General features: G+C 35.9%; 1 protein-coding gene across 2 annotated transcripts in view; it reads left to right on the top strand.

Annotated features, from left to right (window-relative positions):
• Window positions 1-12,282, top strand: part of LOC149078250 (immunomodulatory peroxidase-like) — a 211,599-nt gene that overhangs the window by 111,064 nt on the left and 88,253 nt on the right. For both annotated transcript variants that reach the window (XM_089241863.1, XM_089241864.1), the window contains exons 6-7: window positions 396-551; window positions 1,568-1,669. In XM_089241863.1, coding sequence (XP_089097989.1) covers window positions 396-551; window positions 1,568-1,669 — 258 coding nt within the window. The remainder of the gene's footprint in view (window positions 1-395; window positions 552-1,567; window positions 1,670-12,282) is intronic.

Below are 12,282 nucleotides of genomic sequence, written 5' to 3'. Positions count from 1 at the left end.
GGGGGGCACGATGATGATGTCAATTCATATATGCATATATACATTAGATCAGTTAACTTCACCTTTGCGGCTGGGGGGGGGGGGGGCAACGGATAACATTTTCCGTTATTTCCATAAGCGACGTCTATTGTATTTGGTGGAGCATTGTGACGATTCCGCCTCCCGATCCAACGATATTTTTTCTTGGGTCGCAGAGTATCGTTCTATCGAGATTCCACCATACATCATTCCACAAATATTAAATACAATCAGTATGATAAATATCTATTTCGCCGTGAATGAATTTTTTTATTTTAAACTAAATTACTTTGTATTTACAAATGTTAAAAAAAGTGTATTTTTTTCTCGGCTCATTACCGAACGTTAATGATTATATTAACAAATATTTTTATTAGGTGGTGCTCAAATGATTAATTGTTGTCCTCACTCAAATGACACACATCCTCAGTGTTATCCTGTTCTGCTTCCTCAAGATGATCCCTTCTACTCGAAATACAATCAAGACTGCTTGAATTTTGTACGTTCTGCTCCTTGTCCACTGTGCTCGCTTGGTAAGTTTGAAACATTTAAGAGAAATCTTTTAGCATAAATTCATTTACCAGAGACTTTCTTCAAAGTGTAAAGTTCGTGGTATCTATCTAACAGTGATAGTTGTATCGTATTGAGTGTTTGGTTCAAATTACGTGATATTCATAACAGTTTTGTAATAAGTTTTATTTTCGTTAGGTTATATTTATATACAAGATATACAGAAGACTGGATGTTGTGAAGATATTTATTATTAAAGATGTTAATTTTTTAAGGAAGGAAAAAACTCATCTCTGCCTCTACCGGGTCCCTCGATTGCCGGACGAGTGCTCTGACCACTAAGCTACAGAGGAGATAGAGATTTTCCTTCGCTAGAGCGTATATATGCCGAACGGAACCGTGCAATAGACGGTGAAACCGATCAGCTAATAGCTCATGGACGACGAGCCACCAGATGGCTATATATATGACATGAATGTCGCTCGTGACATGAATGTTAATACAATGTATTAACAAGTGGAGAGCGACATTCATGTCATATATTTATATAATCCGATTCTTCACAAAGGTTGAATGCCTCTCCGGTGAGCCCAAGCATAAAACTAATTTTTTCCTAATATACATTAATAATACACGGGATTGCCGGAATGAGAGAATTTTAAGATCATGAGATATTTCGGAATTGTCAAAATAAAGTGGATCAAGTTAGACGATTTCCGCTGTAAGGGTTGAAAAAAAATTATCGTAATTTATCTGTTTATGACGTTGGTACTTTCATTTCTCGTGTCTTTATCTCTGATTTGATGAACTATTTTTCGTGAAAAAATTTTGGGACTCCATCTCTTCAAATTTTTCTTTATTTTTATAATCAAAAGTCCACTACGTGCGTACCTACAAAGGTGTGAGTAACTAAGACTGCCATTGCCAGACGATATTTAATTTTATATATATCTATATTTTATAATAAATTGAATTAACATTGCATTAGTTATATATGTTATTTTAACGCATATTACGACAGATTTTTTCCGCATTGCAGGTCCACGTCAACAAATGGATCAAATGACGGCTTTTGTAGATGCTTCTGTTATTTATGGCAACCAAGAAAACGAAACAGAATCGTTGCGCTCTTTTCGAGACGGTAAGGAAATTACGATTCGCGTAACAAAAATTAATTTTCAGAATTGGTGGAAATATAGAATAACAGAAATATAGTGAAAACTCGCTACAGCGTTACTCGATACAACGATAAATCCCTTTACAACGATATTTTTTCAAGTCTTGCTCAGAAATGTCTATATTCGAATGTTAAGCTGCTCTCTCGATATTTTAATAATCCCTCTACAGCGATATTTTTCGCAGGTCCGCAGAATATCATTATATGGAGGTTTCATTGTAATTCCAGAACTGATGAAAATTCAGAAATTATTTAAAAAAAACAATTCCAGATATGGTGGAAATTCAGAATTATTTCTTTCTAAATGAAAATGCAGACTTCCAGAATTTATGAAAGAAACTTGCTACCGTAAAAGCGGGTCCCGAAAACTCAGGGCCCGGTGAGATCGCACTTGTCCCACACCCTTAAGGGCGGCTCTGATTCTCATAAATGCAGATCGAAAGCTGTCTGGCGAGCAAACACCATCTATAGCAGAAAGCCTCCGTGCGAAGCTTTGACGTCACTGAAGTCGTCCATTTTACCTGTAGCCATTGGATATGGTGAAATAGTCCATAGGCCGACGTTTGCGAAATCTTTACCTTTTTTGCAGTGCATCCAGTGACTATAGGTGGAATGCAAGACTTCAGTGACGTCATGAGCTTCACGTGGAGGCTTTCTACTATAGACGGTGTTGGTAGGTGGTTCTGTTCATAATCCAGACAGGGTCTAATTGTAATTTCACCGTATAAGCCGCACTTCGCCCCTTCTGTCGGAATTTGCATTTCTTGCGGAGAGGAGCGTTGGGGTGCCGATAAGAATAATTTAATGCAATTTATTCTTATCAATGCCCCACGCCACGAGAAATGAAAATCCCAACAGAAAGCGCGAAGTGCGACTTATGCGATGAAATTGAAATTTGGAAATTTAATCGATCGCAGTTTATTATTCCTATCGGCACCCCTCATTGCGAGAAATGCAAATACCGTCAGAAAGCGGCCAGTACAGTTACGGTCAGTACCGGCTTATACGGCGAAATTAAATTTTTAAACTCGACCACGTCGGTATTATAAAACCAGACCCGTTGGTAAGGTCATATAACAGAGAATTTGACCGAACACGTTCGATAAGTTCCTCTTTTATCGTCGAAACGCGAACAAAAAACAAAAAAACCCAAATGCATAAAAATACGAACAAAAAACAAGATCAAAACACGAAGCAAAAAGAACGAGAAAAACAAATATGGCGTCTTCACATGCCACTAACGGAAATCTGAAAGGTTTGATTTGTTTTGACACGTAATAAGGCGTGTTAGGCCCCTTTCACACGGAGCGGATGCGGGTCCGCATACCCTTTCAAACGAGCACTGAAGATGCGGACGTATCGCCCGCATCTTTAGTTCGAAATTCGTGCATAAAAACTGTTTTTTCGCAATTTTTGTAATTATTTTTCTCCTTCACCCCTGATTCAGTGCCCATAGGCATTCTTTGGTGGTTTAATCTTGAGCCCCATAGAATATGGGTATAAAGATGCCTTCATTCCGATCCTCACAAGTAGTCGATGGGAGAAAATATCTTAAAATATTTTCAAAAAATTTTGAAAAAAAATCTGTCTCTTCGGAAAAATATGAAAGAAAATTCCAAAAATACATCCAATGTTCGAAAAATCCAATCCAAAAACATCCAAAACATTCGATGCTCCAAAAAAAAAAATTCAGGAAATATCAAAGAATTTGCAAGTATAAAAAAAGGGAAGGGGTGGAGACTTTCAAAATGTCTGTGCTTAGAAATATTCACATCACAATTCTGTCTTAAGCCGGGATTACACTATAAAAGTTTTGTAAAAGCTCTTTGATAAAACGTGAAAAATTCAACCATTAAGATCACCAGTTGCATTTGCTTGAATGCAACAGATGCGCCTATTGGTTGAATTTTTCAACTTTTATAAAAGATCTTTTACAAAACTTTATAGTATAATCCCGGCCTCAAGTCCGGATTACACTATAAAAATTTTATAATAATTCTTTTAAAAAAGCAACTAATAAATTTATCGGTTGCACTTGCAATTTATTAGTTACTTTTTTCAAGTTTTATGAAATAATTTTCATAAACCTTTTAGAGTGAAATCCCATCCTTAGATTAGTCTCACTTCTGAAATATAAAATTTCATTTTTTTAAGTTTACAGACTAAATATTGAGTAAAATATACTTGTAGGTATCGAGGGAACCACCAAAAATAATCAAGTGCTAGGGTCTTCAAACGTCTTAATCCGGCCCTGAGTGAACACCGTATGTGGATAACGTTGTTTAATTAAAAAAAATTCTTTTAAGTTTAAAAAAATTAACAGATTAAAAATTTAAAAAAATAAATATTTAAAATAATATTTCAGATATTTATATTTTTAAATAATTTTAAAAATTTAAAAAGAAAAAAAATTATTATTTTTAAATTAAATTTGAAAGTTATTAAAGTATGTAGTCAATTAAATATTCATAATGAACAGAACGGCTTATAATTTTGGTCCCGTCAGTGGCCGTTGTTGACAGGTTTTATTGTATAAAATTGTGAAATATGGACAAAAGGCAGTTGAAGTTGCTATATCTCAATCTCAGAAGGAAACGAAGGGATACACGTATGTAGGTACATTATATTAATGAGCAGGGACCATCATATGGTGTTTTTAAGGGTATTTATGGCAAATAATTAAAAAAATTCCGTGAAAAATCACCTTCAAAAAGTAGCCAAAGATGCGGACGAATTCGCTCCGCATCGTCTGAATAGCTCCGAATAAACCTATTGTCACAACTTCTATGTGCGGATGCGGAGCCCGCGCTTAGGGCCCTTTCACACGGAGCGGATGCGGGTCCGGAAGAAATTTTAACAATTGGAATATACTGCGCCTTTCAGACGAGCCGAAAAATCTCCGCACCTAGGAAATGTTCATGCGGGTCCGGACGTCGTCCGCATGTGTCAAAACCTAAGTGCGGGCTCCGCATCCGCACATAGAAGTTTTGACAATTGGGTTACTCGGAGCTATTCAGACGATGCGGAGCGAATTCGTCCGCATCTTTTTTTTAATTATTTGCCATAAATACCCTTAAAAACACCATATGATGGTCCCTGCTCATTAATATAATGTACCTACATACGTGTATCCCTTCGTTTCCTTCTGAGATGGAGATATAGCAACTTTAACTGCCTTTTGTCCATATTTCACAATTTTATACAATAAAACCTGCCAACAACGACCACTGACGGGACCAAAATTATAAGCCGTTCTGTTCATTACGAATATTTAACTGACTACATACTTTAATAACTTTTAAATTTAATTTAAAAATTTTAATTTTTTTTTTTAAATTTTTAAAATTATTTTAAAATATCTGAAATATTATTTTAAATATTTGTTATTTTTTAAAATTTTTTAACTGTTAATTTTTTTAAACTTTAAAAAAAATACTTTTATTAAACAACGTTATCCACGTACGGTGTTCACTCAGGGCCGTTTGAAGACCCTAGCACTTGAATATTTTTGGTGGTTCCCCCGATACCTACAAGTTTATTTTACTCGATATTGTCTATAAACTGAAAAAATGAAATTTTATATTTCAGAAGTGAGACTAATCTAAGGTTGGGATTTCACTCTAAAAGGTTTATGAAAGTTATTTTATAAAACTTGAAAAAAGCAACTAATAAATTGCAAGTGCAACCGATAAATTTATTAGTTGCTTTTTTAAAAGAATTATTATAAAATGTTTATAGTGTAATCCGTACTTGAGGCCGGGATTATACTATAAAGTTTTGTAAAAGATCTTTTATAAAAGTTAAAAAATTCAACCAATAGGCGCATCGGTTGCATTCAAGCAAATGCAACCGGTGATCTTAATGGTTGAATTTTTCACGTTTTATCAAAGAGCTTTTACAAAACCTTTATAGTGTAATCCCGGCCTAAGACAGAATTGTGATGTGAATATTTCTAGGCACAGACATTTTGAAAGTCCCAACCCTCCCTTTTTTTATACTTGCAAATTCTTTGATATTTGCTGAATTTTTTTTTTGGAACATCGAAAGTTTTGGATGTTTTTGGATTTGATTTTTCGAACATTGGATGTGTTTTTGAATTTTCTTTCATATTTTTCCGAAAAGACAGATTTTTTTTCAAAATTTTTTGAAAATATTTTAAGATATTTTCTCCCATCGACTACTTGTGAGGATCGGAATGGAGGCATCTTTAGGCTCAATGATAAAAACCACCAAAGAATGCTTCTAGGCTGCCTATGGGCACTGAATCAGGGGTGAAGGAAAAAAATAATTACAAAAATTGCGAAAAAACAGTTTTTATGCACGAATTTCGAACTAAAGATGCGGGCGATTCGTCCGCACATATCTTCAGCGCTCGTTTGAAAGGGTATGCGGACCCGCGTCCGCATCCGCTCCGTGTGAAAGAAGCCTTAGGGCCCTTTCACACGGAGCGGATGCGGACGCGGATGCGGATGCGGGTCCGGAAGAAGTTTTAACAATTGGAATATACTGCGCCTTTCAGACGAGCCGAAAAATCTCCGCACCTAGGAAATGTTCATGCGGGTCCGGACGTCGTCCGCATGTGTCAAAACCTAAGTGCGGGCTCCGCATCCGCACATAGAAGTTTTGACAATAGGTTTATTCGGAGCTATTCAGACGATGCGGATGCGGAGCGAATTCGTCCGCATCTTTGGCTAATTTTTGAAGGTGATTTTGCACGGAATTTTTTTAATTATTTGCCATAAATACCCTTAAAAACACCATGTGAGGGTCCCTGTTCATCAAATACGATGTACCCACATACGTGTATCCCTTCGTTTCCTTCTGAGATGGAGATATAGCAACTTTAACTGCCTTTTGTCCATATTTCACAATTTTATACAATAAAACCTGCCAACAAGGGCCACTGACGGGACCAAAATTATAAGCCGTTCTGTTCATTACGAATATTTAATTGACTACATACTTTAATAACTTTTAAATTTAATTTAAAAATATTAATTTTTTTATTTTTAAATTTTTAAAATTATTTAAAAAATTATAAATATTTGAAATATTATTTTAAATATTTGTTATTTTTTTAAATATTTGTTATTTTTTTAAATATTTGTTATTTTTTTAAATATTTGTTATTTTTTTAAATATTTGTTATTTTTTTAAATATTTGTTATTTTTTTAAATATTTATTATTTTTTTAAATTTTCAATCTTTTAATTTTTTCAAACTTAAAAAAAAATACTTTTATTAAACAACGTTATCCACGTACGGTGTTCACTCAGGGCCGGATTAAGACGTTTGAAGACCCTAGCACTTGAATATTTTTGGTGGTTCCCCCCATACCTACAAGTATATTTTACTCGATATTCAGTCTATAAACTTAAAAAATGAAATTTTATATTTCAGAAATGACTAATCTAAGGATGGGATTTCACTATAAAAGGTTCATGAAAGTTATTTTATAAAACTTGAAAAAAGCAACTAATAAATTTATCGGTTGCATTTGCTCTAATGCAACCGATAAATTTATTAGTTGCTTTTTTTTAAATAATTGTTATAAAATTTTTATAGTGTAATCCGGCCGGGATTATACTATAAAGTTTTATAAAAGAACTTTTATGAAAGTTGAAAAATTCAACCAATAGGCGCATCGGTTGCATTCAAGAAAATGCAACCGGTGCACACACACACACACATTTTGTATTCAAAAAATTCAACTAATAAGATAATATTGGTTGAATTTTTCACGTTTTATCAAAGAGCTTTTACAAAACTTTTATAGTGTAATCCCGGCCTAAGGCTGGTATTACACTATAAAACTTGAAAAATGTAACCAATAAACATATCTGTTACATTCGAGCGAACTTAACTGATCGGCCTATCGGTTGCATTTTTCAAGTTTTATAAACTAACTTTTATAAAACTTTTATACTGTAATCCCGGCCTAAGACAGAATTGTGATGTGAATATTTCTAAGCACAGACATTTTGAACGTTCCCACCCCTCCCCTTTTTTTGTACTTGCAAATTCTTTGATATCTCCTGAATTTTTTTTTTAGGAACATATTAGTTTTGGATGTTTTTGGAATTTTTCTTTCATATTTTTCCGGAAAGACGGATTTTTTTTTTCAAAATGTTTTGAAAATATTTGAAGACATTTTCTCCCATCGACTACTTGTGAGGATCGGAATTAAGACATCTTTATTCCCATATTCTATGTGGCTCTAGACTAAACCACCAAAGAATGCCTCTAGGCTGCCTATGGCCACTGAATCAGGGGTGAAGGAGAAAAATAATTACAAAAATTGCGAAAAAATAGTTTTTATGCACGAATTTCAACCTAAAGATGCGGGCGAAACACCCGCATCTTCAGTGCTCGTGTGAAAGGGTATGCGGACCCGCATCCGCATCCGCATCCGCTCCGTGTGAAAGGGGCCTTAAGTTTTGACACATGCGGACGACGTCCGGACCCGCATGAACATTTCCTAGGTGCGGAGATTTTTCGGCTCGTCTGAAAGGCGCAATATATTCCAATTGTTAAAACTTCTTCCGGACCCGCATCTTCTCCGTGTGAAAGGGGCCTTATGTCGCATTTCATAATCCGAACATTCCCTCGGCACAGTGTGAACGTACCTATGGAAGACTCATTGATGGAACTTTATATCACACGATTTAACGTGTGGTAACACGTCACGTCAGCGTATGTGTTTCAGCCTTTAGACGACACGACCTTCATCTGTTATACCAAAGGATGGGCAGAGTTGTCATACGTTCCAAGTACGCCTTCGCACAGTACTCGTGCGTATCAATAAGTTTTGCTTTTGCAGTATGAATAAATTGTTTTGCTGGAGATGCCCTGCTCCCCACGGGGTCCAAGTGCTTACGTTGCTTCTTGCGACAGAGCCTAGATGTCTCGCGGTTTCTCCAGGGGGGTCTATTACGCTCATGTCGTTATGCCCGCGTTTCAAACGTGTTTTGGGTTTGCGGTGCATTGTGGGATAGATTTACGTCACCATCGCTAAAGGTTGATTTTTCTCACATCGTTACTACCGATTTTCGTTATCATCATCGCTACGTGAAACGTTAACTAACGGGAACCGGAGACCACTCGTTATGTTCGCGTTACGGAAATAAACATGGCCGCTCGCGTGTACATTTTTCGATGAAGGTGAGAGCAACGGAGATATATTAGTTAGAATTGGAAATTATTCATTCATTATTAATTTATCAAGTTGTTCATTATAATGAATAATAATTCTCTGAATTACGTCCCTTAATTTAGTAACATGATTCAGAGACAGCATTATAGTTTAAAATGTTATCTGTACACATACTGATTGGAAAAAAATATTCATAGTGGTAAATCGTTATAAATTATACTCGGTACAAAGATAAATCACTCTACACAACGTTTTTTTTTTTATCTTGCATGAAAATGCCTTTATTCTAATCTTAAACTCATCTCAATATAAGAATATTATTTAACTGGTAAATCTCTCTATTGCGATGTTTTCAAGACATTTTGAAATTCGCTCAATATTTTTTTTTACATCTCGTTCAAAATCGAAGTCAATACATATTTGAATGTTTTCAGATTTTCCCCTTCTTAATTCGTTTAATAACATTGATATTTTGTAATATCAATTAAGTATTGCTACTTTCTGTGCAGTACACAGAAGTGTAATGCAGTAAACACTATTACACACACACACACTACAAGCTGCGCACTAAGTACACTAACTGGCACTATAAAAAAATCAAAGTAAATTTTATTAATCAACAAATAAATTTTTTCTAATCCTTCAGTGCATTTTTTGATCGGAGTATAAAAATGATGTCAACAACAGTGTAACTTTGGTGGTACTTCATTTTCATGTGTGAAACAAGGAAACCAATTTTCTAATTAGTGATGTAAATAAAAGGTTATTGTCCTGGATTTTGACTTCAAGACGGTAGATAAATATATTAAAAATATGGTAATATATGATGATATTTTTGAGTCGTTTTGGAAATTCATATCATTGAACTTCAATAGAAAATCATTTTTTAAACGTAATAATTTAGAATATTTCCCCGCGCCAGTATCATGTGCGTGCATAGCCTACCTTTTTCTCAAATATTTGATGAAAATAAAAAGAATCTGGATGAATTTAAAAAAAAATGTAGCTTAGAAAACTAGGGACAAACGCGCACAAATAAATAAAATAATAATAACGCACGTGCTGCAGCACTCGTTGATAGTGATGATGATTATCAGCAGCGGAGAAAATTATCCGATTGGTCCATCCCTTTCGGAGCTAACGCAACTCTCAGACCAGGTAGTTTTTCGTAAAATATATAACGACATACCGCGGGTTGCTGAGAAAAATCAAGTTTTTGACGATGGTCTCTGAGATTTGCGTTATGAGGCTCGTTGAGAATTTGCGTTAAGGGCGGGACGTCACTAACGACCTCGTTGTATAACGACGTGAGCGTAATAAACCCCCAGTACTTCTGCGTAAAGGTACACAAATAAAAAAAAAACTCCAATAAGACCCGACAACAGTGCTTCAGCAGAAACTCCCCACACCGAGAAGAATCAGCGAGAAACTGGCTGATCACAGTCTAATTATCTCTTGTGTACTGAAAATAATCACTGTATGACAAAAATGATTACCATATTACCCCATATTTTAAAGGATATTAAAAATAATTATTTTTCCCCTCCCAATGAAAATTTTCGGTAAAATACGGAATAAATTAAAAAAAATCATAAATTTATTGATTGAATGAAAATTGATTTATTAACTGGAAACACCCGAGAAAAAAGTTTTCAATCAACACTTTGGTGAGAAATAAGTTTTCGATATCACTGTTTCAAAAAATGGAAGTAACACTACCGAGCATTAATTTCGACCCCACTTGGAAGTTTCATTTTTTTTTATCCAGATTTTAAATACCCTATGAATGCATTTTTTAGGAAATAAAAAAAAAATATATATTTATTTTTCTCTTAAATACAAATACAACGCCACAACAGGCAAATTGCCCAACGAGGTGGCTGACTTAAGAACATCATGGATCCCCGAGCCATTTTTTGGAGGCCCTACCTACTACTACTACACCACACATGCACCCCGCCCACACCCCCCCCCGGAACCCCCCAACGAATCGGTACATACGGGAATGTGCGTGTACGTGTAGTGAAACCTGACGTGAAATTTTGTTGTTTCTCTGTAATGCTTGTTATGTGTAGTGCTGCCATCTGCCACAAGTTTTTCTAACTATGAGTGAAGTGTTATGATTGAATGATTTATTGTTGTAGGGCTGTTGCTCTCTGTGGCGAGACTTTTTAACGGGGAGATCGGCTCGCATTTGCGCCGTGAAGTTGGGAACCACAGAAAACCAACTGCAGCCGACCACCGCTGTGGGGTTCGAACACGGATCCTCGCATCGCGAGTCCGTCACTATAACCACTCGACCACCACAGCGGCAATAAATATAGAATCGTCCATGCGTCATTACGTTTCACGCGTAAGTAAATATACAGGGTGTTTCAAAAACAGGTGGGCTAATTTCTAAAAGACAGTAGAATGCATTCAAATTCATTAGTATTTACATAACACAACTATTTTGACATCATTAGACAATTGTATGAGAAACGATAAAATTATCATTTGCGACAGCACCTCACGTTTTTTCTGCTAGTAAACTATTAGCTTCAAACAGAAAATCTATTGACTGCTCCAGCTGGGGTGGGACGGGATATAGGTAGCGGATTCAGCTCACTCTCAATAATTCATGAACATACAAAGAAATGCACTATTTCCCCCGTCCCCACGTGATTTATCGAATTCTTATATACGAAAAGTCTGGCAGCTCTAGTAACCCTTCATTGATTTGCCTCATCGGATGGAGGGGGTGTCACTTGATTGTCGCGGAGCACAACTTACACTCCGAAATCTTGAAATCAATGCTGCATAATAATACGCAATGTAAATTCCAAAAAATATAAACATAATTTTTTTATGAAGTTGGGACCCCAGGGGCCGTTTCCCTAAAAACCCTTATGCGATAATATTTCAAAACACCAACCAAACGAATTTAATTTTTGTCGTCACTGCCTAGCCCAAGGGAACTGTCTCGGGCTAGGCGACTTACAGATTGCCCTTGATGGCTGTGAAGGGGATTATAAACAAGGTTGTGCAAAGTGTGCATGTTTGTGTAGATGTGAAGTGCCTGTAAGTTAATAGAAAGTAAAAAATACGGTACACAAGTGAATGTCACCATCAGAATATTAATTCAAATCAGTAGGGTGATTTTAGCGGTTTTGGTGCACAATAGGACTGCGCATTTGCTGCGCATCAAACAATAGGGCTCCCCACTTGCTGCGCATCAAACAATAGGGCTCCCCACTTGCTGCGCATCAAACAAATGGGTGCTTCGCACTTGTTGAGGCTCGCTAGATGGCGCTTCCTATGACGTCATTCCTAAATTATCGTTCTTGCCTATGACGTCATTCCCAAATTATCGTTTTTCAGGGGGGGTCATTCCTAAATTAAACTTTTGAATTCATTTTCTGACTTAGAAAAAATTTGCTCCTAA

The sequence above is a fragment of the Pholcus phalangioides genome, unplaced genomic scaffold, assembly GCF_987345545.1.
Source record: "Pholcus phalangioides strain wild (caught in Gottingen) unplaced genomic scaffold, Ppha-v1.0 ptg000014l_1, whole genome shotgun sequence".
Taxonomy (NCBI): domain Eukaryota; kingdom Metazoa; phylum Arthropoda; class Arachnida; order Araneae; family Pholcidae; genus Pholcus; species Pholcus phalangioides.
Note: the sequence above shows the minus strand (reverse complement) of the source record. Positions and strands in the feature narration are given on the sequence as shown.